Consider the following 27,005-nt stretch of genomic DNA (forward strand, 5'->3'; position numbering starts at 1 on the left):
CTGAATCAGAGGATGTTTGGCCTGCAATGCGATATCTATTACGCCAATAACAGTAAATTGGTTTATTATTGTAACAAAGTACAGTGAAAAGTTGTACCATCCATCTTGGTTTTTCAATACGTTGAGGTAGCGCAAGGGATGAGCAATAAAGTAATGCAAGATATAATGTTACTGTCACAGAGAAAGTGCAGTGCAGACAGCCAATAAGGTGCAAGGCCACAATGAAGGAGACTGTGAGGTCAAGAGTCAATCTCATTGTATATTCAAATATAAGTGGGAAAGAAGCTGTCCTTGAGCCTGTTAGAACATGCATTCAGGCTTTTGTATCTTCTGCCCAATCGGGGGACGGGACGGGTAGAGAAGAGAATGTCCAGGGAGGTGAGGTCCTTGGTTGCGATGGCTGCTTTACTGAGGCAGCAAGACGCGTAGACGGTCTATGAAGGGGAAGCTGCTTTCCGTGATGTGCTGAGCTGTGCCAACAACTTTCTGCAGTGTCTTGGCAGTTGCCCCACCGAGCTGCGATGCACCTGGAGAGGATGCTTCCACATTCTTGTTAATGCCAACGGTAGCAGCAATGAATGGAGTCCAGATGCAACCTGAAGCTAATAGGGAACAGAGCTGAATCTGCTGTCCACAATGCTACCAGCAGACAGGAGGAGAAGCCGCTGGCTCTTTCCTGCCAGAGGTCTGACTGCTCCCATGGCAACGTAAATGGCATTATGGAGGAGCAGTAACTTTGATGATTAGGACTGTGTGTTCTTTGGAGTGCTTCGTTCAAATTCTGTGGTCTAGGCACAGCCAGGAAAGGCAAGTGTACAGTGCAATAAACAGACTTAATGGAAAATCTAATGCATCAAAATAGATTGCTCAAGGGAACTCAAGGATTCAAAAATCTCTGATGTGCAACAGAGAAAGTGCTCAGATACTTATCCATTTCTGCTTTGCTTCCCAGTGTAAATCATGAGAAACTTTTTTGAATGTGTCGCTTTGTCCACTACTACCAACTCCTAGGGTGTTGCAAAGTCAAACAGAATTTCAGAAGTGAATTGGATGGGTAATTGAGGGGAAATAATTTGCAAGTTGCAAGGGACAGGAGAAAATACCTGGATTGCTCTACAAACAGCCAGCACCGACTTGATCTCTCTCTGTGCTGTAGTGATTTTATAATTCTTGGGCTGAATCTCATCTCACAGAAGGTTAACACCACAGGGTAAGTCATGAGCCAGTATCACTGAAGGTAAGTTGTGGGGTAGAAGCCAAGCAGAGTATGAATGAGCTGAGTTGCACCAGGTTAAAGATGAAGAGCCAGCTGAAAGAATACCCAAATGGTTAAACCTGCAGCCTAGAAAATGGATTTTGCCTATCTTTAGAGCGCAGAGCAGTCACTATGTTTTGCCCCAAAACAAATTGGAACAGGCAAAACAGTCAAAAATCCAGTTTAAAGCTGGGAAGGGGGGTGAGTGGTGTTGATTGGGTCTCCACCCCGGCCTCTCCACACTGCCAAACATGAAGCCAGATCAGCAGGCAACATTGAGGGGCCCATGAAATGTTCATTAGGAGTGGACTGAGGGCTACAAAGACAACAAAAGGAAAAGAAAATCAATATAAAATAAGGCAAACCCAGGGTGATACTCAAAATCATTAAGGTTTCACTCCTTTCATTGTGGTGGACTGTGAGATATTTATGAAATTATGATCTCAATTTCTGTTGCTAAGTGGTGAATCGGTGATGATCACATTGATGATGTCATCACAGTAGAGAAATGACATAAATGTTAGGGTGAATTGTGCCCTGACCAATTTCCTGCTATTGAAAAGAAATGACTGCAAACATTTCAAAACATGCCAAAGGTTGTGTTTTATGATACCATTTAGGCATAACAATGAGCACAATTGATTTTCTAACTAATCCAGTTTGTAGCAGTAAGACTCTGGTAATGTTGGCAGCAGATGGGTAGATGGGTTGTGCCAAACGATAGAATGCCCTGGAAGTCAGCACACCCAATGACAGCCACATCATTTGTTGGAAATAAATGCTATAATTATAATTAGCCAAGGAGTGAAACTCTGTTTAATTCTGTGGATGGAATTAGAAGAAATTGTTTGTTGGGTGACTCCAGCTCACTTGTAAAAATGAACAGGGAAAATAAGTGCTAATTTGGTTTGTATATCCTTAGAATTAGGTGTGTCCATTATTTTGTGAATAGTTGAGCCGTCAGCCCTGTTTAATACTGGGCCATTGATTATAATCATCAGTTTTGACTTAGTAGGTTTAAGTCTAACTCCATCACTGTGTGTTTATGATCTAGACCAACTTTTCAGCCTTCTCTTTCGCTGATGTTCTTCTTTAGATGAGATAGTAAATTGTGAACCAGTTGTTACCTCAGTGTACACTATTTTGAAGAGGAGAGGAATTTCCTTGCCACTGTTGTTAGGAAGCATTCTGGAGTTAGGTTATATAGCAAAATATTAACTTCAGCAACCAATCTTTAGACCTGAGCTTGGACTGTAGATTAAATTTAAAATGCAGCTCTGGATAATAAGTTCCTAGAGCTGTGAATAGCATTTAAGTGAAGAAATTGACAATTCTGATTAACATCCATTTTGGGTATCTGGAGTGTGGGCGTGAAGAAGGAGGTGCAAAAGTTATATGTAATTCAAAGGAAGCATTGTTGATACATTGTAAATATAGAATTGGTCTTTGATCTTTAGCATATAAAATATCATGCAATATTGGGTCAAACAGCCCTCTTTCTTCAGGCAGTGTCTCATTCTGTGAAATAAAAAGCTGCTTTATATCTACCAGCTGTGTGTCTCTGGTGACTTTGTTCACATTACAACGGCCCTGCCCTATATTCATCTCACAACCAAAACCTAAGTAGAGATTATCTCATCATTATCTTTAGCTTGGTGGGATCTGGCTGCAAATTTCCTATGTTACCTCAGTAATGAAAAACACTTTACCTACATATTATAGTATAGCAGGAGGCCATTCAGCCCACACTGAAAATGGCACTTCATAAATGCAAGTCTTTCTTTTAGGGTAGATCTAGGCTGTGAGATTGCCAGCAATTGCTTGATTTTAGTTTTACAATATTTGACTATAATAGCTATAAATCTCAAAGGAAACAAAACAAATTAAGAACTTTCATAACTTTAGGCAAGACACTGCTCATAATTAGGTCCACTTTAGCTAGATGATCCTTTAGATAGCTAATGCTGTATGTATATTAAGCTATTATGTGTCGTTTTATATGAAAATCATTAAGCAGATTTATTGATAAAGAAATAACCAGTCAAAACTAATCATTGTCTTCCAATAATAATGACCCCTGGTTCTCTGTTAGAATATGAGGAAACAATAGTCTCATCTCCAGAAATAACTTTGTGGAAAAGTGAACTCAAAATAAAATCCTGGATTATAACCATTCTCAGTGCCTGTTATTTTTCTCCCATGAGGAATTCAGCTAGTGGGCCCAAGATCAACATTTCAAAACTCTTTGATGATTGACTGTTACAAGGGAAATTAAGAACATATCTCTTAAGTACGTATGAGTTGGCAATAAAACATATATTTAGTAAAGCTCTTGGGAGACTTGTATTCAAATCAAGTGGCTTGGCAGCATTCCACGTACAAAAGAAAAATCTGTGGAAAACATTTTGGTCAGACTGTGAGGCTGTTTCTTACTGAAGAACAAAGATTGCCTTAATGTTGGAGCTATTGGATTGTCCTCTTTTGGTAACAGCACTTTGCTCAGTCTCATCTGCAAGATCAGAGATACAGTACAGATTAAATGTACTGTGGGTCTTCCTGATGTTTAAGTTAATTATTCAAACCTTGAAATCCAGAGGGATCAGACCTCAAGTAGATCCAAAGTAATGATCAAGAAGCATAATGATTTATAAAGGTTATTTTAAAGATTAGCTTTGTTTTAAACTGATCCTGTACCAAAGGCAAGCCGTATGTCATATTGGTAAAGGTCAAAACATGATTGAAGAGTGAGAGGTAACATAATTGAAGCATAAAAGGTCTGAGGGGTTTGACAGGATAAATGTGTAGTGGATGTTTCTCGTGAGAGAAGCCAGAACTAGGGGTCACTGTTTAAAACAGAGAAGTGAATTCCTTTTTATCTGAAAAGTCATGAACATTTGGAGCTCTCTTCCTCAATAGGTGGTGGAGGACAAGTCCAGTGACCCTAACCTAATCATGGGATCACTTATAATGACCAATTAACCCAGTACGCCTTTGGAATGTGGGAGGAAACCAGAGCCCCTGGAGGAAACCCATTCGATCATGGGGATCTTACTCACCTTCCACCCAAATGCTCACCTCTGCTCCATATCCTCTGTTGACTGTCCTCCAGGGATGACTGTGAACCACAATTAGTTTTGTGGTTTTAATAAAGAAACCTGGCGTCCAATACCAGAGGCCCCTTGGCTTCCTGTTCAGAACCAGGTTGTTTCCCTTGCCCTGCATGTGTCCAAAGTTCATCCTGCATGCACTTCAGGGTCCATATCTGTCCTGGGACCAGTGTCCACAGTGGTCTGCTTTTAGAATGGAGAGTGGCTTCAACCTTAATAATACTGTGGCAAAGGATACCTTGGTGTAGACAAAAGGCTTCATTGTTGTCACAGGTTCACTGAGAATAGACCTTTAACATCATGTGCTGCGAAAGGGAGATAGTCAGCTGGATATTGAAGAGCTCCACAGAGTGGAAAGGAAAAATATTAGGTTAATAAATCTGATGTGGATTCAGAGGGGTTTGGGGAGCCTTAACGCTGCCAGATGGGAGGTTTCCCTCTTTGTTTGACCCCTACTCAATCTCACCAGCGAGGGGCGCAGAAAGCAGCTGTCTGAAGTCCTGCTGATTGCCCCTTTGATATGAGCAGCTTCTAAGCAGCAGCACATATCGTGTCTGAAGCCACGGGGAAGCTGCACATAAACCATTCATCAGCAGTCCCGGCAGCAGTGTGAGGAACACAGCCCCATGGCGGTGATTAGCTGGTCCAGACAAAAGGCTTGCCCACTGCTCGGCTGCAAGGAAGAACTGAATAGCACATGCAGCGGAAGCTGAGGAACTGTCTTGCTGCCCAGGAGCAGACCCGAAGCTCGACTGAAGAATGGGCAACTGCTGCAAGTTGCTCCACTCTGATTAGAAACAGATTCCCCAACCCCTACACTGCCCCCCACACCAGTAGCCGAGGACAGAGCTGGAGGTTCACACTGGCTGGAAGTGCGGAACACCCCTGCTTTGTACTCACTTCAAAATAAGCAAGTAAAAACTCATTCTGATAATGACTAGGAAAGGATGGAGACTAAGATGCAGAAATCTCAATCAGAATCAGGTTTATTGTCATCGCTGACAAATGTCATGAAATTTGTTGTTTTGCAGCAGCAGTACAATGCAATACTTCAAAGATACTATAAATTAAACAAGAAATATGAAAATAGTAAATAAGTGGAAAAACAGAGCAAAATTGTGAGGTAGTGTTCATGAGTTCGTAGACCATTTAGAAATCTGATGGCGAGGGGAAGAAGCTCTTCCGAAAACACTGAATGTGTGTCTTCAGGCTCCTGTACCTCCTCTCTGATGGTAGTAATGAGAAGAGTGCATATCCTGGGTGGTGAGGGTCCTTAAAGATGGATGTCCCCATCTTAAGGGATCACCTTTTGAAGATGTCCTCCATGGTGCAGCTGGCTGAGTTTCCAGCCATCCGTAGGTTTTCCCGATCCTGTGCATTGGCAGCTCCAAGCCTGGTGATGATACAGCCAGTTAGAATGCTGTCCATGGTCCACGTGTAGAAATGTGCTGGAGTCTGGTGACATGCAAAATCTCTTAATGAAATACACCCTTCTTCATAATTTTATTAAACTGTTGGGCCCAGGATAGATCTTCAAAGATGTTGACATCCAGGAATTTGAAGCTGCTCAGTCTTTCCACTCCTAACCCCTCAATGAGGACTGATGTGTGTTGTCCCAACTTCCCCTTCCTTGGAATTATTGATGCTGCATGCAACATTGTTTCTATGACACCACTCAACCAGCCAATCTATCACACCCTACGCCTCCTCATCACCATCGGAGATACTGCCAACAACAGTTGTGTCATCAGAAAATCTTTAGATGGTATTTGAGCTGTGCCTAACCACACAGTCGTGAGTATGGAGGGAGTAGATCAGCAGGCCAAACATGCATCTTTGAGGTGTGCCTGTATCGACTGTCAGCAGGGAGGACATGTTATTTCCATCTGCACAGGAAACATGCCTTCGTCAGATTGGCTGCAGCAGTAATTGTAACCACGAATGCATTGGTACCGTTGGTATAAGGCATTGGTGAGGCCAAATCTGGAGTATTGTGTACAGTTTGGTCACCGAATTATAGGAAGGATGTCAATAAAATTGAGAGAGTACAGAGGAGGTTTTCTAAAATGTTGCCTGGGTTTCATCTCCTAAGTTACAGAGAAAGGTTGAACAAGTTAGGCCTTTATCCTTTGGAGCGTAGAAGGTTGAGAGGGGACTTGATAGAGGTGTTTAAAATTATGAGGGGGATTGATAGATTTGATGTGGTTAGACTTTTTCCATTGAGAGTGGGGAAGATTCAAACAAGAGGGCATGGGTTGAGAATTAGAGGACAAAAGTTTCGGGGTAACATGAAGGGGAGCTTCTTTACTCAGAGAGTGGTAGCTGTGTGGAATGAGCTTCCAGCAGAAGTGGTTGAGGCAGGTTCAATGTTGTCGTTTAAAGTTAAATTGGATAGATATATGGACAGGAAAGGAATGGAGGGTTCTGGGCTGAGTGCAGGTCGGTGGGAATAGGATAGGGTAAGAGTTCGGCACGGACTAGAAGGGCCGAGATGGCCTGTTTCCATGCTGTAATTGTCATATGGTTATATGGTAATGCTCCACCTACATACAAATTGACCTTTCCAGATTCAGTTGCTGATTTACTTCCCAAGGAATTCCCAACATTTTATTTTCATTTATTTAAGAATTTCAAATGCTTGCTGGTTTTATCTTAAATGCCAAGTGATATATCATAATCGCAGGTGGTCCCTGTGGTTTAAATGGACTGGTGGTTCATTTTTCTTTCCTCCTCTTTGTTTGGGCAGATACCTCCCAAATCCTCTGTTTACAGCAACCAGGGTATCCTTTCAGCCACTGCAGCAAAAAACAGTTAGGAACAAATGAGAAGAATGGTAAACCTTTTGCCCTTGTTATCTGGCCATACAATCAAAGGAAAATGTGATAGATTTTTCCACTATTTCTTTTGATTTTTTAATAGTTTATGTATCCTTTAATAAATTACCTTGGACTTGCTCTAGAATCACCCTAGATCAGCCATACAAAAATGTGTGTAGGAAAAAATACAGATGCGAGAAATCTGAAATCAGGAAAATACTGAACTACTCAGTAGTTCAGTATTTCTGATCCTTTTACCAATTAGCACTATTTTGTCTATAATTTTTTCCTTCAGCTTGTAAGCGACTGCACTGACAAGCAAGATGTGGCCTATCGCTTGAAGCTTCTCTGTGAAGGATACCAGTGGGTAGAGGAAGAGGAGGAGTGGTGGGAACAGTTGAAGGATTGTTAGTGTAAAAGCCATTTGGTCAATAATAAAGGAGCCATTAAGAAGTGGGCAATCTAAAACAGAAGTGAACAGAGTGGCTGTTTAGCAAATTGGTCATTTGTTAACGGAAAAACTGGTTGATTAGAGGTGAGAGTGCAATGAATAACAACCTGGTTAAAGTTCAAAGTTTCAAATAATTTTAATTTCAGAGTACATATGCAATCCGGAGGTTAATTTTCCTGCGTGCATGCTCAGCAAATCTATAGGATAATAACTATAACAGGATCAATGAAAGATCAGGTAGAGTGCTGAAGATAAACTGTCCAAAAACAAATATAAATAAATAGCAATAAATAACAAGAACATGAAATAACAAGATAAAGGGTCCTTAAAGAGAGATCATTGGTTGTGGGAACATCTCAATGGATGGGCACATGAGTGTAGTTGTCCTCTTTCGTTCAAGAGCCTGTTCTTGAACCTGGCAGTGTGAGTCCTGAAGCTCTGGTATCTTCTACCTGATGGCAGCAGTGAAAAGAGCATGGCCTGGGTAGTGAGGATCTCTGATAATGGATGTGACTTTCCTACAACAGCATTTCATGTGAATGTGCTCAATGGTTGGGAGGTCTTTACCCATGATGTACTGGGCTGAATCTGCTTCCTTTTAGTCATAGTCATAGTCATACTTTATTGATCCCGGGGGAAATTGGTTTTCGTTACAGTTGCACCATAAATAATAGTAATAGAACCATAAATAGTTAAATAGTAATATGTAAATTATGCCAGTAAATTATGAAATAAGTCCAGGACCAGCCCCTATTGGCTCAGGGAGTCTGATCCTCTGAGGGAGGAGTTGTAAAGTTTGATAGCCACAGGCAGGAATGACTTCCTATGACGCTCTGTGTTGCATCTTGGTGGAATGAGTCTCTGGCTGAATGTACTCCTGTGCCCACCCAGTACATTATGTAGTGGATGGGAGACATTGACCAAGATGGCATGCAACTTAGACAGCATCCTCTTTTCAGACACCACTGTGAGAGAGTCCAGTTCCATCCCTACAACATCACTGGCCTTATGAATGAGTTTGTTGATTCTGTTGGTGTCTGCTGTCCCAGCACACAACAGCAAACATGATAGCACTGGCCACCACAGACTCGTAGAACATCCTCAGCATCATCCAGCAGATGTTAAAGGACCTCAATCTCCTCAGGAAATAGAGACGGCTCTGACCCTTCTTGTAGACAGCTTCAGTGTTCTTTGACCAGTCCAGTTTATTGTCAATTCATATCTCCAGGTATTTGTAATCCTCCACCATGTCCACACTGACCCCCTGGATGGAAACAGGGGTCACCAGTACCTTAGCTCTCCTCAGGTCTACCACCAGCTCCTTAGTCTTTTTCGCATTAAGCTGCAGATAATTCTGCTCACACCATGTGACGAAGTTTCCTACCTGTGTAGGATTTTCTGTTCAAGGGCATTGGTGTTTCCATACCAGGCTGTGATGCGGTCATTTAATACACTCTCCACTACACATCTGTGCAAGTTCGTCAAAATTTTAGATGGGTCATGCCAATCTCCGCAGACTCCATAGGAAGTAGAGGTGCCGTCGTGCTTTCTCCACAATTGCATTCACATGCTGGGTCCAGGACAGGTCCTCTGAAATAGTAACACCCAGGAATTCAAAGTAGCTGACCCTTTCCACCTCTGATCCTGTGATTACTGGCTCACAGACCTCTGGTTTCCCTCTCCTGAAGTCTATCATCAGTTTCCTGGTCTTTTTGACATTGAGTGAGAAGTTGTTGTCATGACATCATTTAACCAAATTTTCAGTCTCCCTCCTGTATGCTGATTGATCACCTCGTTTGATGCAGCCCACAACAGTGGTGTCGTCAGCAAATTTGAATATGGCATTGGAGCTGTGCTTAGCCACACAGTCATGAGTGTAAAGTCAGTAGAGCAGGGGGCTAAGCACACAGCCTTGTGGTGCACCTGTGCTGATGGAGATTGTGGAGGAGATGTTTTTACCAATCTGAACTGACTGGGGTCTGCAAATGAGGAATCCAGGATCCAATTGCACAGGGAGGTATTGAGAACAACGTCTTAGAGCTCATAGATGAGTTTTGAGGGGATGATGGTATTAACTGCTGAGCTGTAGTCGATGCAGAGCATTCTGATGTATGCATCTTTGCTGTTCAGATGTTCCAGGGTTGTGTGAAGAGCCAGTGAGATGGCATTTACTATGGACCTATTGCTCCGATAGGCAAATTGGAGCAGGTTCAAGTCACTTCTCAGGCAGGAGCTGATATGTTTCATCACCAGCTTCTCAAAACAATTCATCATTGTAGATGTAAGTGCACCTAGGTTACTTAATAGCCATTAAGGCAGGCCACCACGCTCTTCTCGGGCACCGATGACTGAGATTATAGATATCAGTGAACATCAGTAATAAGAGAGTTTATAGTTCTTGCTAATGGCAGAAATACTAACAACTGTAAACAAGTTTTTACAAACTCCACAGCTATTGAAAAGCTCATCTCCTTGAACCCTGCAGTTATGATGATTGCTTGTAAATTTCTGTAAATAGTGGGCATAGGAGGGTATGAAAGCTAGTCACACCTAATGGTCTTTCACTGTGTCTGCAAGGTTGCTATTTGTCAAGGATGTTGTTCCATGTCCGGGTACAGTTATTACCCTTCAACCAGCGTAGATAACTTCACTCACCTCAACTCTGAACTGGTTCCACAACCTATCAACTCACTTTCAAGGCCTCTATAACTCATGTTCTCAGTATTAATTTATTTTTTATTTGTGCAGTTTGTCTTTTGCACATTCATTGTTTGCTGGTCCTTATGTGCAGATTTTCATTGATTTTATTTTTTTTTGCTTTGAATGGCTGCAAGAAATGAATCTCCAGGTTGTACTGTATATGGTGACATATATGTACTTTGATAATTGATTTACTATGAATGTTGAACTTAAATTACAACCTGGTAAACTGAAGGAGATCGTTTCTCCCCACAGCCCCACTTTTAATCCATGGCTAATCTATAGAGAGCTTCCATCTACCTCCTCTCATGCCAAAGAAAAATAACATCTGCTGGAAGCACTCTGACCCATTCCAGCTCCTGGTTATTGTGCCTAATGACACTGCTGTTAATCTGCACAACAACCAGATTAACCAGGGACCCTCCGGCTCACTCTGGATTGAAAAGGCAAAATGAAGCTGTTGATGCTGGAAAACTCGCATCAAAACTGCAAATATTCAGCAGGTCAAACAGTGTCTCTAGAAACAGAAACAAAGTTAATGTTTCAAATCGATGATTTTTCATCATGGTTTATAATGGAGGGTCAATGACCTGAACTCTAACTCTGTCTGACTTGCAATATTTTTCCCCTCATGCATTTAAAGTGATCAGAGAAGATCAATAATTGACAGCTGAACTGTCACTTTTTTGCAGTGGTGTCCTTGGGGTCAGGCATGTCTTTGTGATAGCAAAAGTCAAATTGCTGGAAGGTCAAGCAGCATCTATAGAAGCAAAGGGATGATGGCTCAACCCTGCATCAGGACCGATTACTATCATTTCTCTTTGGCATTGCAGATCTGGATCCCCGGTGACTTGGAATTATTCTCTTTTATTGCAGATGAGGCAGTGAAAAGAGTTTTCCTGAGAAACTTTGTGGTCTGTGTAGCTCAGTTTGATATGTAGCTGTGGCATTAAGAGAGAAAAAGAGAGGGAGGGAGGGAAAGGGCAGCCTGCAAGCATTGCCAGATATTCCGGTGCCAGCACAGCGTGTCCACAATATTCAGCAGACCAACAAAAGAAAAACGAGCCCCCTTCCCACCACCAACTCACACATCGAAAGGCTGTCTGGAGAGGACGTTTATACAGACCGAATGTGGGCAAATGAGATTTATGAAGATGGGGAGAAAAGGTCAGCATGGTCTTGGTGGGCTATAGGGCCCATTTCTGAGCAGTACAACTTTGTAACTCTCTATGACCCTACTGACAGCATACTATTTATAATCAATATCAGCTTTGAAAAGAGTTGAATTGGTCATGTTCAAGCTAAGAAGATGATGAAAATGGATTGAAATGCTCCAGGGATGATAACAGGGCAGTGGGCTTCTAAGGGCCTGCATAGGCACATTGGGCCAAATGGTTTCTTATGCCTTTTTGATTGGCCAGTTACACAGAGTAATAACTTGCATTATTAGGGCCTTCCTCATTGCAACAAGGATTAAAAAAAAACTTGCAACACACATAAAAGTTGGTGGTGAACACAGCAGGCCAGGCAGCATCTCTAGGAAGAGGCGCAGTCGACGTTTCAGGCCGAGACCCTTCGTCAGGACTTGTACGTCTTGCATGAACTGCTGCAAGAGAGAAGGTCCTGATGAAAGATCTCAGCCTGAATCATCCGCTATACTCTTTCCATCAATGCTGCCTAGCCGCCTGAGTTACTCCAGCATTTCGTGTATGTTGCAAGAGAAAAGGGTTATTTTGAGATGGCCTTAAAAAAAAGAGTTGACTGGAAGAATTTTGAGAAAGGTTTTGAATCCAGTGAAATTAGTGGCAAAGTGGGGATAACCAAACATGAGGAAAAGATACTTGGGAATACAAAGTGACCACCCTATGCGGGAAACTTGAATAAAATGAAGGGACAGCTCGGGGTGTGCACTTCAAGGAAAACTGGAGATAAAGGCAAAGAGCCGGAAATGAATAAGCAGTACGGAGAGCCACAATTGCATTTACAAAGGATATTATTTCCAGCAAAGTGCACACCTGTTTCCATGGCTGAACAAAATCTGGGATAGTTGGAGCAAGAATTGGAATGATGCATGAGAGAGAGCCTTGCTCTGCTGCAGACTTGCATAAGGACAAAGCAAGGGTGTTAGCTGGAGAAAATGGAAGGGTTCAAGGTTATTATAAGAGCTACATTGTCTACTGTACATGGTATTTAGAAGATGAAGTTGTCTGACCTTGAACTGCAATCAATGTTCATCATTTCTACTAGTACATGTAGCTTATTGCACTGCTGAGGCCCGGACTGTATTCATGCTGTAATATAGAGACTAAATGAAGTCCAAATCCATCCGTTGGAAGGCACGGATAATCATAGGCTACACTTGAGCACATCTGATTGCTGGTTTCAGAATGGCATTGGCTGAGCCCTGGAATAAGTTAATACGTTGCTCAATTATACTGTTTAGAAGATGGGAGTCAGTAAACAAAGAGAGATTATAAAATGACGTTACAGCAAGTTTACTGAAATCAAATTAACACATTGGCAGACATAACACCAACTCTGCTCCATTGTGAAGTGTCTGTTGCAGTTTATAGTCACTCTTATTTTTAATATTGGGTCACAGTAGTGTTAAAAATAAATGCTGATGAAATAAAAAGAAACAATTAGGGTTCAGTGCTGTTGCCTAATTGACAATTCATCAAATTTAAAGAGAAATAAACACTTCATCTTGTTATCTCAGGAAACTCACCATCTCTGATCCATCGTCAACAACGTAGCAAAAAGTTACTCAACAAGTTAATTTTGCTCAGTGGTAATGCATTGGCAGCACCGCTGGTCTGTGGTGAGAGCTTTCCTTTTTCTCATGTTAATGTCTCATTAAGTGTCAGACCACAGGATCCCAGAGGCAAAGTCACTGGGTATATTTTAAGTGGTGGTTGATAGGTTCTTGATTAGTAAAGGCGCCAGAGTTTATGGCGAGAAGGCAGAAGATAGAGGGGGGTAATAAGGCAGATGGAACATCAGAGCAGACTCGATGGACCAAATGGCCCAATTCTGCTCCTATGTCTTATAGTTTTATGGTTCCTGGCATCCAGGAATTAAAGAAGCACAATTATTCACCAACAGCTTAAATATTTTACAGTGTGAAATGAAGGTTAGAACTAATAAAAAAAGCTTGAAGTAAAACCCAAGACATCATGAGCATTAAGAATATTATCTTGAAATCCATTTCGTTTTGAGGATTGAACTGAATCTATATGCGTTTGGGTTAACAAAGCTGAGCAATAATTGTGGCTTGGAGAACAAGCTTTAAAGTTTTCAAGCTATTTTGTGGTCAGACCATTCACGAGTCCCTTCAGTTTTCATCTGTCCACAGATTTCTAGAGATGATATGGAGGAGCGTCCAAAGTAGGGCACCATGTGGCACATCAGGGAATTATTGACAACACTATATGCATTGCTGTCAGAAGCTTCCAGAAGTTTCTGTCAGTTGAATGACTTGATATGGTGAAAGTTGACAATTTTGCCATTACAGAAGCACAAATTGAACTTACACATATGTTAACATTAGAAGGATGGGCCCATCTCCATTTATAAAGCGTTTTTCAATGGGTGTGAAAATCTCAGTTCCTAATAAAACTATTAGTGCATCAATGGTACTGTGTGAATGTGCTAAAAATTTTTTTGGGGGTGAAGCATGTATGATAGTTTAAGCAATTTAATAGATTTACCTCTAAGAAGCCGTCCAACATGGGCTAAATGGGAGAATAGTCACTCTTGTATTCTAAGATTTTATGTTTGATCCAACTACTTACAGTATCAGCTTTTACCTCCTCCGCTGACAGCCAGGCAACTACCCCACTCTGTGTTCAAAAAGCATACCTCACACATTTCTTTTAAATCTTCATCCTCATGTCCCTAATATTTGACATTTCCACCATAAGAAAAATGCTCTGACTACTTCATGTATCCCTCTCATAATTTTATCAGGTCTCCCAGCAACCTCTCAGAAGAGGAAGAGAATTTGCCCAGTCTCTCCTGATAGCTGATGCAAATTCTGTAAGACAGCTGTGGGATGTTAATATACTGATGTTATAGGGTGCATTGGTCCCCCAGTATAATAACTTTAAAAACTCATGTATCCCTTGTATTTGCAGGCCTGCTGATTGGTTCAGGCTGTGCCCTGTACCCTCTGGGCTGGAACAGCGAAGAAGTTCGACAGACGTGCAGCAACCTCTCAGACCAGTTTGAGCTCGGTAAGGGCAGTGGGACGTCCATGCAGAATCTCTTCCAGGTTTCTGAACCGTTTGCAAGGGCTGCAATAAAATATACTGGCCGTGCTGATTTTTGTCTAGACACTTTGTGGGAGTTTTGATCAATAAAACTTTGAATGTAGATCAGAATCAGGTTTAATATCACTGGCATGTGTCAGTTAAATTTGTTTTAGTGGCAGCAGTACATTGCAATACATAATAAAAAGTATAAATTACAATAAGAAATATATATATATTCACGTTAAATATGTTGTGCAAAGAGAAGGGAAAAATATACTATCTGTTCATGGGTTTATTGTCTGTTCAGAAATCTAATGACAGAGGGGAAGGAACTATTCCTGAAATGTCGAGTGTGTGTCTTCAGGCTCTTGTACCTCTTCCTTGATGGTAGCAATGAGAAGGGGGCATGTCCTGGGTGATGGGGGTCCGTAATGATGGATGCCGCATTTTTGATGCATCGCCTGGATGCTGGGTAGGCTGGTGCTCATGATGGAGACGGTAGAGTTTACAACTTCCTGCAGCTTTTTCTGATCCAGTGTAGCGGCCCCTCAATAACGGACAGTGATACAACCAGTTAGAATGCTATCCATGGTACATCTGTAGGGATGTGTGAGTGTCTTTGGGGCACACCAATTCTCCTCAAACTCCTAGTGAAATACAGGCACTGCCATACTTCTTTGTAGTTGCATCAATATGTCGGGCCCAGGATGGACCATAAGAGATGTTGACACCCAGGAACTTGAAACTGCTCACCCTTTTCACCTCTGATCCCTTGATGAGGACTGGTGTGTGTTCCCTCAATTTCCTCTTCCTGAGGTCAACAATCAACTCCTTGGTCTTACTGATGTTGAGCACGAGGTTATTGTTGTGACACCTCTCTACCAGTTGATCTATCTTGCTCCTGTACGCTTCCTCGTCACCATCTGAAATTCTGCCAACAATAGTTTTGTCTTTGGCATATTTATAGATGCCGTTTGCATTGTGCCATGCAACACAATTGCAGGTGTAGGGAGAGTAGAGCAGTGGGCTAAGCACACATACTTGAGGTGTGCCACTGTTGATTGTCAGCGAGGTGGAGATGTTGGGAACACATAACAACCTCCCCGCCCCCCCCCACTCCCTTCCCCAACCCCTGTTGTGGGAAATCAGGTTCACAGGTTCAGTGAGGGGAACAGAAAATACTCACTTACCAGTAAATAGGTTAACTATTTATTTACAGGACAAGGCAGACAGTAAACATTCAGTAAACCTTCAAGCTAAACTCAGTTACCCATATTGTCTAAACTGAGTGCCCAAAGTTGCAGGAGCAAACAGACATTGCACATACACACAGTGGCAAGTACTTTTTTAAAGAGTGCACACAGGCCTTCTGCACTGCTGCACACAACCAGTGTCTACTGTTTCCATGGCACCCTTGTCTACCTGGCCTACGGCAACGTGAGAGGAAAAGAGACCACATGGTTGCCTAGCACTAGATTTAACCCTACTGGCACTGTGATGTCATCAGCTAAGTGGAAGCCAATGGGAGGGGCTGCAATGCTTCTCACATGGACTAGTCCCCGCCGCCAACTAGGGGTGGCATTCCATGAGCAGCACCCCCTCCCCTCACCGACATGGCCTTCCGTTACCATATGCCCCTGACAGGCTGAGCTATATTAGATTCTTAATAGATGGAGGCTGAGCTAGAGGAGAAGTGAAGAGGTGCCCACACTGGCAATGGCTCACATGTCAGGTCTTCGACCTGAGAATAGCACATAGCATAGAGTGATCTGATGAGTAAACAGGCCGTCAAGAAATCTGAATGTAAACGTAGAGTGTTCAGGATATGCTTAATTCGTCTACTGATGTTACTCACAGTATAGTCCATTCTTGAGTTTTTCTGAGCACGATGAATTGGTTGCTATTTACCACACTCTGCAATTTTCCAGAATTCTAGGTCTTCGACTGGGTCAATTGTCCAACTCCACTCTATTCTACAATTGGATGGGAGGTGCAGAAGGCTGAAATCCCACACACCAGGTTGAAGGACAGCTTCCTCCTTTCAAGCATTCAGTTCTTGAACCAATATGTAAAACACAAAAAAGATTTAGATTCGAGTTTGCTTATTTATCACATGTACATGGAAGCAGAATTAGGCGATTCAGCCCATGACGTCTGCCCTGCTATTTCATCATGGCTGATCCATTTTCCCTCTCAACCTCCTTCTCCTGCCTTCTACCCATAACCTTTCACACCCTGACTACCAAGAACCTATTGGCATCTGCCTTAAATACACCTAGACCCCTGGCCTCCACAGCCACCTGTGGCAACAAATTCCACAGGTTCAGCACCTTCTGGCTAAAGAAATTCTTCCTCATCTCTGTTGCAAATAGTTGTCCCTCTATTCTGAGGCTGTGCCCTCTGGGCCTAAATTCCCCTACTATAGGAAGCATCCTCTCCGCATCCACTCTCTCTAAGCCTTTCAACATTTCAACATTTGATAGGTTTCTAAATTCTTCTAAATTCCAGTGAGTACAAACCCAGAGCCATCAAATGCCCCCCTACGACAACCCTTTCATTCCAGGAATCATTCTCATGAACCTGCTCTGAATACTCTCCAATATCAGCACATCCTTTCTTAGGTAAAGGACTCGAAGTTATTCGTGATTCTCCCAGTGAGGGCTCACCAGTGTCTTATGAAGCCTCTGCGTTACATTCTTGCCTTTATAAGACCGTAGACCATAAACATAAGACATAGGAGCAGAATTAGGCCATTTGGCCCATCGAGTCTGCCCCACCATTCAATTTTGACTGATCCTTTTTTTCCCCTCCTTAGCCCCACTCCCCATAACCTTTGACACCATGTCCAATCATGAACCTATCAATCACTGTCTTAAATACACCCAATGCCCCGCATATGCCTGTGTAAATTCCATAAATTCTCAACCCTCTGGCAAAAGAAATTTCAGAGTCAGGATCAGGTTTATTATCACTGGCATGTGTCGTGAAATTTGTTAACTTAGCAGCAGCAGTTCAATGCAATACATAATCTAGAAGAAAAAAAAACCAATAGATAAGTAAATCAATTATAGTATATGTATATTGAGTAGATTAAAAATTGTGCAAAAACAGAAATAATATATATTAAAAAGTGATGTAGTGTTCACAGTTTCAATGTCCATTTAGGAATCGGATGGCAGGGAGAAAGAAGCTGTTCCTGAATTTCTGCATCTCTGTTTTAAATGGACAACCTTCTAAACCTGAGTCTGTGCCCTCTTGTCCTAGACTCCTCCACCATGGGAAACATCCTTACCACATCTACTGTCTAGGCCTTTCAGTGTTCAAAAGGCTTTAATGAGATTCCCCCCTCATCCTTCTAGATTCCAGCAAGTACAGACCCAGAGCCAACAAACATTCCTCATATGATAACCCATTCATTCCTGGAATCATCTTTGTGAACCTTCTCTGAACCCTCTTCAATGCCAGCAGATTCCTTCTTAGATGAAGAGTCCAAAACTACTCACAATACTCAAGGTGAGGCCTCAGCAGTGCCTTATAAAGCCTCAGCATCACATCCCTGCACTTGTATCCTAGACCTCTTGAAATGAATGCTAACATTGCATTTGCCTTCCTCACCCCCGACTACTCACCATGGATCAGAACTGATGAAGCCTCTTGGATGATGTTGAAATACCTTCTGGACAATACAACAAGTTCAGTTGCCTTGATTTATCACTGCTTGATATACAATGACCTGGATGACTGAGAACCTTCATAGACATCTCAGATTTTTGGATTTTCTCCCCGTTTAGAAAATAGTCTGCACATTTATTTCTATTACCAAAGTGCATGACCATGCATTTTCCAACACTGTATTTCATTTGTCACTCTCTTGCCCATTCTCCTAACCTGTCTGTTCTTCTGCAGCCTACCTGTTTCCCCAACATTACCTGCCCCTCCACCAATCTTTGTATTATCTACAAACATGGTAACAAAGCCAAATATTTCATCATCTAAATAACTGAAATACAGCATAAAAAGTTGTCCCAGCATCAACCCCTGCAGAACACCACTAGTCACTGGCAGCCAACCAGAAAATGGTCCTTTTATTCCCACTCACTGCCTCCTACCAATCAGCCAATGATTATAGTTCTCTCAAAATAATTGCTAACATTGCATTTGCCTTCCTCAACACCAACTCAACCTGCAAGTTAACCTTAAGGGAAATCTCTCTGCACCTTGGATTTCTGAATTTTCTCCCCACTTAGAAAATAGTCTACAGTTTTATTTCTTCTTCCAAAGTGAACAATCATGCACTTCCGAACACTGTATTCCATCTGCCACTTCACTGCCCATTCTCCTAATCTTTCTAAGTCCTTCTGCAGGCTCCCTGCTTCTTCAATGTTACCTACTCCTCTACTCATATTCGTATCATCTGTAAACTTGGCCACAAAGCCATCAATTCTGTTATCCAAATCATTGACATATAATGTAAAAGGAAGTGGTCCCAACACCAACACCTGCGGAACAGACACGAGTCACCAGCAGCCAACAAGAAAAGGCTCCCTTTATTCCCACTCTTTGCCTCCTGCCAGTCAGCCAATCCTCTATCCATGCTAGTATCTTTCTCATAATGCCATGGGCTCTTATCTTGTGAAGGAAACTCAAGTGTGGCATCTTGTCTGAGATCTTCTGACAATCCAAGTACACAACATCCACCAATTCTCCTTTGTCTATCCTGCTTATTATTTCCTCAAAGAGTTCCAACAGATTTGTCAAGCCAGATTTTCCCTTGATGAGTTATCAAGGAACTTTAGTCTAAGTATCCTGATACGTCATCCTTAACAATCAACTCCAACATCTTCCAAACCATGAGGTCAGGCTAACTGCCCTAGAATTTCCTTTCTTCTGCCTCCCTCCCTTCTTAAACAGTGGAGTAACATTTGTAATTTTCCACTCCTCTGCAAATATGCCAGAACCTAGTGATTCTTGGAAGGTCATTACTAATGGCTGCATAATCTCTATAGCTACCTCTGGCTGTAATCCATCTGGTCCAGGTGACTTATCTACCTTCAGACCTTTAAGCTTTGCAAACACCTCTCCTTAGTAATAGCAACTACACTCACTTCTGACCCCCAACATTCTGGAATTTCTGGCAAACTGCTGGTTCCATAGTGAAGACAGATGTAAAATACTTATGCAGTTCGTCTGCCATTTTTTTTTGTCCCCTATTACTGCCTCTCTAGCGTCATTTTCCAGCAATCTGACGTCTACTCTCACCTCTCTTTTACTCTTTATTGATCTGAAAAAGCTTTTGGTATCCGCTTTGATATTATTGGCTAGCTTACCATCATATTTAATCTTTTTCCTTGTTACGACTGTATTAGTTGTCTTCTGTTGCTTTTAAAAGCTTCTCGATTCTATAATTTCCCATTAAATTTTGCTGTATTATATGCTGTCTCTTTTGCTTTTTACATCAAAACATTCAATGGAGTGCATCATTTGCACCAACAATCAATACAACCCAGTGATGTTCTGATGGCAGCCCACATGTGTCACCTGACATTCTGACACCAATAAAACATGCCCACAGTGCCTGGCAGAACAACATAGAACAGAGCAAAACAGAACGTCCTAAGCACAAATATAATTAGGCATCCGTTAGTCTCGTGAGACCATGGATTTGTGCCTTGGAAGGTTTCTAGGGCGCAGGCCTGGGCAAGGAGTTGCCCATGCTGCAAGTCTCCCCTCTCCACGCCACCGATGTTGTCCAAAGGAAGGGCACTATGGCCGATACAGCTTGGCACCGGTGTCGTCGCAGAGCAATGTGTGGTTAAGTGCCTTGCTCAAGGGCACAACACGCTGCCTCAGCTGAGCTCGAACTAGCGACCTTTAGATCACTAGACCAACGCCTTAACCACTTGGCCACGCGCCAACACTAAGCACAAAACAACAACAGCAAAACAAGCCCCTTTCCTCCCTTCCCACCCATCCACAAACACGGACAGCACTCCAAGGAGGACAGGCCTCCGGGTCTTCAGTCAGCAGACTTTGACTTCTGGATTTCTGATTGAGCTTTGGGCTTCGATTTTCAGTATCAACCGTCAGACTATCCAATGACAAGACCCCAACTCCAGGCTCACTGGCACTATACTGCAGTTTAGCAATATTATGACCACTTTGCAATAAAATGGATTGCCTTTCCTTATTCAGATTGTGTTTTCTATGAAAAATAGTGTAAAATTTATGTTTAATATGTGTATTTCTTATGAAAGCTGCTTATATGATGCTACTAGCCTGTCATACTACTGTTAGGTAAGTATTTTAACTGTGAGTTACTGTGGACAGACCAAAGTAGAAGATGTATGTACTTGAGAACCAGATGTTCCTCATGCAATGTTGCTAGAATGCTGAACATGAAGCTAAGCTCGATAATATTAGATGTAACATCACTTATTTTGTTTTGTAGGCTCATGTCAGCTGGGATGGGCCTATTACTGTACCGGAGGCGGGGCAGCTGCTGCAATGCTTCTCTGCACTTGGCTGGCTTGCTTTGCCGGTAAAAAACAGAAACACTATCCATACTGAAACCCCAAATATGGACAAAGAGAACTGTGGAGGAGTAAAGTTGAGAGCAAAGTATTTTCTGGGAACTTTTCCAATGAACTTGCTCCACATTGCTTTCTACATCGGAAGGAAGGAGAAAATTCCTAACTGAAAATGAATCGGAGTGGAAGACTTCTGCCTGGTGTTTATCTGATATTTTTTCTTGTTATGTGCTTGTTTCTCAGAAATATGGTCTTTCAACTCTTTAAAGAGGAAGGAAAGTCCTCCATAAAATGTCTGTTCAAAGTGCTCCTTGCTCAAGCTTTCTCCTGTTTAATAAAATAACCAAAGCGTAAACGCTGGTGATGTTTTAAATATAAATGGAACCCCGGAGGGGACCTTTCCTGTTTGCTCAGATAGTGAGGCATCTTTCATGGGTAATATCCTAAGATGACTCCATTATAGGGAGCAACCTTTCTAAGGAGCAGGAGAGGGCATGGGGATTTACTGAACACACTGGGCCAATAGCTTTGGGGCATCTGCCAAATTAGTTCTCAACCGCTGCTGTACACAGGCGACACCCTCCATCAGTGGAAATGCAATCATCATGCTAGCAATAATATTTTCAATTACTTTTGAAATGATGAGTAACTTTGTCTGATAAAAGAATGGAGCACTTTGAATAAAATTTACTCCCTTTAGACTTTTCTTTGCCTTTAAATAAGATGTTTCAAGGACCAATTTTACTAGTAAAATCTTTTTTTTTACTTGTATGTACATAATTTTATATGTAATGTATAATTATATATTCGTACACACAACACATACACGGTATTCACCCATTTCCAGTTTGAGGAAAAAACAGTGTCTCACAAAACTAAATATTAGTCAATGTATTTAATAGAATGGTTCATGTATCATGTTATCAGTTCCTGCTAGACTGTATTCAATACGTATCCAGTTCTGTTTATATGTTTGTAAGGTACAATTTTGTCAATGTTGCTGCTGTTACGACATACAGGTAACAGTACCTTTCTGTGCAGTTATGTAACCGATCTTCTAACAGCAAAAGGAAAGTACCCTCTTTTCTCTTCTGAAGGAGGGTTGGGCTGGATTGCCTTCAAATGCTTTCCAACTCTGCTGTAAATCTAACCAGTGCTCTGCATTCAGGCGAGAGTGCTTGCTGGTGGTCACTTCAGCGTCAGCAAGTGGGAAGACACGACACGTCCCTTCCCCCAACACCAATCCTGCAACCAAGCAGTTTCCAATGGTTCTGCAACAAAACTGACCCCGGGGCACCAGCAGAATTGTGGGAAGGTTAAAGGGGCCACAAAGAAATTAATGCAGTGATTGTACTGAGTCTGCACACATTTCAATTTCTGTCTCTGCTCTTTTTCTCTTTCAGAATCAGAATCAAGTTTGATCAGACTCACTGGCAAGTGCCGTGAAATGTGTTAACTTTGCAGCAACAATATTAAAAAAAACTATGAATTACAGTATGCATGTATTAAATGGTTAAATTAAGTAGTGAACAAAAAAGAAATAAAGTAGTGAGGTAATGTCCAAGGATTCAATGTTCATTCAGAAATCGGATGGCAGAGGGGAAGAAGCTGTTCCTGAATTGCTGAGTGTGTACCTTCAGGCTTCTGTACCTCCTACCTGATGGTAGCAATGAGAAGAGGGAATGTTCTGGGCGATGGGGGTCCTTAATGTTGGACGCTGCCTTATTGAGGCCCCGCTCCTTAAGGATGTCCAGGATGCTACAGAGGCTGGTGCCCATGGGGAGCTGACTAATTTTACAACCCTCTGCAGCAGCTCCCCCCACCCCATACCAGACGGTGATGCAGGCAGTCAGAATGTTCTCCGTGATACATCTTTAGAAATCTGGAATTCAGGGCAGTTCAGAGAGACACCGACTATGGATTGCATTTTGCTTGACTGCATTGTTTATTGACCAGACCCAGCAAACCTATAGAGTGACGGTCAAAAATCCAAGCCCCTTTGCAAGTGAAATGATTTTCCTTCAGAGTGCTGTGAATCTTTGGAATGGCAGTTCCAATGGAGTCTTTGATTTATGAGGTTAAAGAGTGGTGGAATCTTGATAACTAGAAAGTGAAATGTGATTAGGTTGAAAGGTCAAGTTGAAATTATAATCAAATCAGCTAAAATCATATTAACTGGCAGAGTAGCCTTGAGGAGCTGAGTGTACAGCTCAGTTTAGATTTAAGACACAAACAGAACAGCCTCAATGGCCAATTAATCAATGGCCAATTAGACTTTATGCCTAAATGAAATTTGAGATTTGGATCCAAATGTGAGACTATTGACCAACATTGAGAATAAATATTCCTGTCACGACTGCTATATGCTTGCAATGCTGTTAAATTGAAAACCTAAACTCAGTGCCCTCTTTATTCAGTACAGGAGTAGAACCTGGTGTGGTCTTCTGCTGCTGTAGTCCATTCATTTCAAAGGTCAACATGTTGTGCATTCAGAGATGTTTTCCTGCACACTGCTGTGGAAGCGCATGGTTGCGTGAGTTACTGTCACCTTCCTGTCAGTCTGGCGCAGTCTGGCCATTCTCCTCTGACCTCTCTCATTAACAAGGCGTTTTCACCCACAGAACTGCCACGCACTGAATGTTTTTTTTTGTTTTATACACCATTCTCCGTAAACTCTAGATATTGTTGTATGTAAAAAAAATCCCAGGAGATCAGCAGTTTCTGAGATACTCAAACCACCCCATCTGGCACCAACAATCAGTCTGTGGTCACAACACTTAGGTCACATTTCTTCTCCATTCTGATGTTTGGTCGGAATAACAAATGAACCTCTTGACCATGCCTGCATGCTTTTTATGCATTGAGATGTTGCCACGTGATTGGCTGATTAGATATTTACATTAATGAGCAGTTGTACCTAATAAAGTGGTCACTGAGTGCATATGCAACTTGAAACACAAAGTAATTTTTCCTAGCTGATATCCACATTACTGCCTCAAGCAAAATGTGAGTCACAGTGTCTCTCTGAGCTGCCTGAAATTCCAGTTAGGTCCAAGTAGCAGAAAGAGAGAAGCTTTTTTTGAGTAGAAACTTAATTTGAAATGAGTGCAGACCCAGTTCAATCACTGTATGCATTTCTCGAAATGTGCTAAGGAAGCACAATTCCAAATGCTTGCAAAATGTTTAATGTCTATTATGATCCATAACTGCAATGTTCTGAGTAGACTCCCAACTCTGTCAACAGCATGATTAAATATTTAATAATTAATCATTCTTAGTACAGATGCTTTATCTCTCAGCATCAAAATAGTGTTTATTTCCCATTGAGGATTTAGAATATCATGATATTATTAACTAAAGGCGCTTAGCTTTATTTGAAATGTTGTTACACTCAAACTCCTCCACACCCCAGTTGGTGAAGGTGGAGGGTTCGACATTACTCTATACATCAAGTGGCATTGGCACACATTTATAGTTTACAGATGATGATTGGTTAGTCAAGAGAAAGCTCACAGCCCTTTATAGCAATGTGTGTGGAGAGAGTGGACGTGGACACAGTGAATTATGAAACCGGGTAATCGTGAAATTAGAGACTGGAAGTTTATAGGGTAAACAAATAAAATGACGATTGGTGGAATCTGGAACAAAAGCAAATGTTGAAAGGACGCAGCCATCGAAGCAGCATCTGTAGAAAAAGAAAGCAGTTGAAGTTTTGGGTCAATTAATTTTTCTGAGAAGAATTAACTGGTTTCTCTTTCCACTGACTGAGCTCTTCCATCATATTTGATTTTAATATAGGAAAGAGTATGCAAGGATAGGAATTAGATCCAATGAGAACCCTTCTAAAGCATAGATATTAGATGTTATATTCTGTGCATGGAAGCCTCCACACTTAAGGATATTGAACTCAGTGATGAACTAAGCTTAATGAATAACTTCCATGGGAAGGACATGGGGACATGTATGGGTTAGCCATGTACATTTGTTACTGTACACATTGTACTGCAATCAGGCTCTCACGTAATCACAAACACAAGGGATTCTGCAGATGCTGGAAGTCCAGAGTAACACACACACACACAAAATGCTGGAGGAGCTCAGCAGGTCAGGCGGCATCTGTGGAAAGAAACGAAGAGTCAACGTTTCGGGCTGAGGGCCTTCATCCTGAAACGTCGATTCTTTATTCCTTTTCTTAGATGCTGCCTGATCTGCTGAGTTCATCCAGCATTTTGTGTGTGTTAGTGTAATCACAAAATGAACGACAAAGACAGTCAGCATAACTCTAACATGTGAAAAAGAGAGATAATTCTTAGTTTGACAGGATGGTGTTTTTTTAAAGTTTCTAAGGTCTGAAGGACCATGTTGTGAAGTTCTGGGATAAAATGAAATGCACCTTGTCAGCCTGTTACGCTTACTGAATGCAAACTGATTCAGGGTGATGATGATCAGGAAGATAAAGACTCGCATTTATTTAGTGCCTTTTATGTGTGTTCCAAGACATCACCAAGCACCCTGTATCCAGTGAAATGCATTGTGCAGCAGGGAACTGCCATGATTGGTCCTCTGTTGATCAATTTCCAGTGGCTCGAGTACTGAGGATAAAAACCAGGCAGAGATTGTCCACATGTTAACTGCAACCACCATATGGGTTAATGAAAAAGTGAGAACAAAGTAACAAATAAGACATGTGCAAACCAACTTATCAAACTATTTAATGTGGCCTTCCCACCAACCCATCCCTCTGCCCACCTCACTGCCCCCTGCAGATCATTTTTGGTATTGCCACAGAAATACAGAATTAAGCAGGAGTGGCCTATGACCCAACACATGCGTATACACAGGGTTTCCCCGAACGATTAATGGAGTTGAATAGTTGAGGGGATCTGCTAGGTATGGTAGCAAAGAGAAACTACTTACATCTTTACCTCACAACTTCACCTTTAGTAAGCTTTCCAACCCATCAGGAAACTTCAGGCTGTGTACAATTCAGAAGGTGCATTATATTGCACTGATTCCTCTTGCTGCTGTCGTTGTCACTTCCATACTGGATCGCTCCTGAATACAAATCTTTGTATTTTAATATTCTGCAATTTATCAATGTAAATGTTATATGATCAATTTGTGATAAGCACCATCTACATTTGCTCAGTCTATTAAAATTCTAGTTGCTTTTACTTATGCGTAGAAGTATCTTTTATTATAGACTATACTTCATGGAATAATTTAAGTATTGCAATTAACCATATAGTTTTCTCCACATTATGTGCCGTCGTATGACGTGGACGATCATGGTCTCTTGGCAAATTTTTCTACAGAAGTGGTTTGCTGTTGCTGCTTTCTGGGCAGTGTCTTCACAAGATTGGTGACCCCAGCCATTATCAATACTCTTCAGAGATTGCCTGGCGTCAGTGGTCACACCAGGACTTGTGATAGACACCAGCTGCTCATACAACCAACCAGCACCTGCTCCCATGGCTTCATGCAAACCTGATTCATGGGTGGTGGGGTGCTAAGCAGGTTTCACACCTTGCCCGAGGGTGTCCTGCAGGCTAGCAGAGGGAGGGAGCACCTGGTAGAGACACATCTCCACCCAGCCACCCATTCCCCCACATAAAGGTGTTTCATTTCTAAGAACTGAAAGTGGTTCTCTCTATAGATCCATACAGCTTGTCTGGACTGAACACAAATTATGGCATTTAATCCTGAATGGTGTTGAACAGCTCAGAATGGAAATCATTGTAAGGTGAATGGACCATAGTACAAAATGTGGAATGCATTGTGATTATTAATCATCTTGTGATTACTAAGGTAAGTTTAACCAAGCTCCTTTCTGACATAAAAGGAAATCAAGTGGAAATTTATTTGGCTCTCTGATTCAGTAATTTTATCCATATGA

The 27,005-nt window shown here is 41.8% G+C and overlaps 1 protein-coding gene across 1 annotated transcript in view; it reads left to right on the plus strand.

The window, feature by feature from the left end:
- LOC140200098 (LHFPL tetraspan subfamily member 6 protein-like) overlaps positions 1–26,272 on the plus strand; it is a 154,931-nt gene extending 128,659 nt beyond the window's left edge. The window contains exons 3-4 of the mRNA XM_072262860.1: positions 14,466–14,564; positions 21,031–26,272. Coding sequence (XP_072118961.1) covers positions 14,466–14,564; positions 21,031–21,149 — 218 coding nt within the window. The 3' untranslated portion in view covers positions 21,150–26,272. The remainder of the gene's footprint in view (positions 1–14,465; positions 14,565–21,030) is intronic.
- The last annotated feature ends 733 nt before the right edge of the window (positions 26,273–27,005 follow it).

The sequence above is a fragment of the Mobula birostris genome, chromosome 7 (genome assembly GCF_030028105.1).
Source record: "Mobula birostris isolate sMobBir1 chromosome 7, sMobBir1.hap1, whole genome shotgun sequence".
Classification (NCBI taxonomy): Eukaryota; Metazoa; Chordata; class Chondrichthyes; order Myliobatiformes; family Myliobatidae; genus Mobula; species Mobula birostris.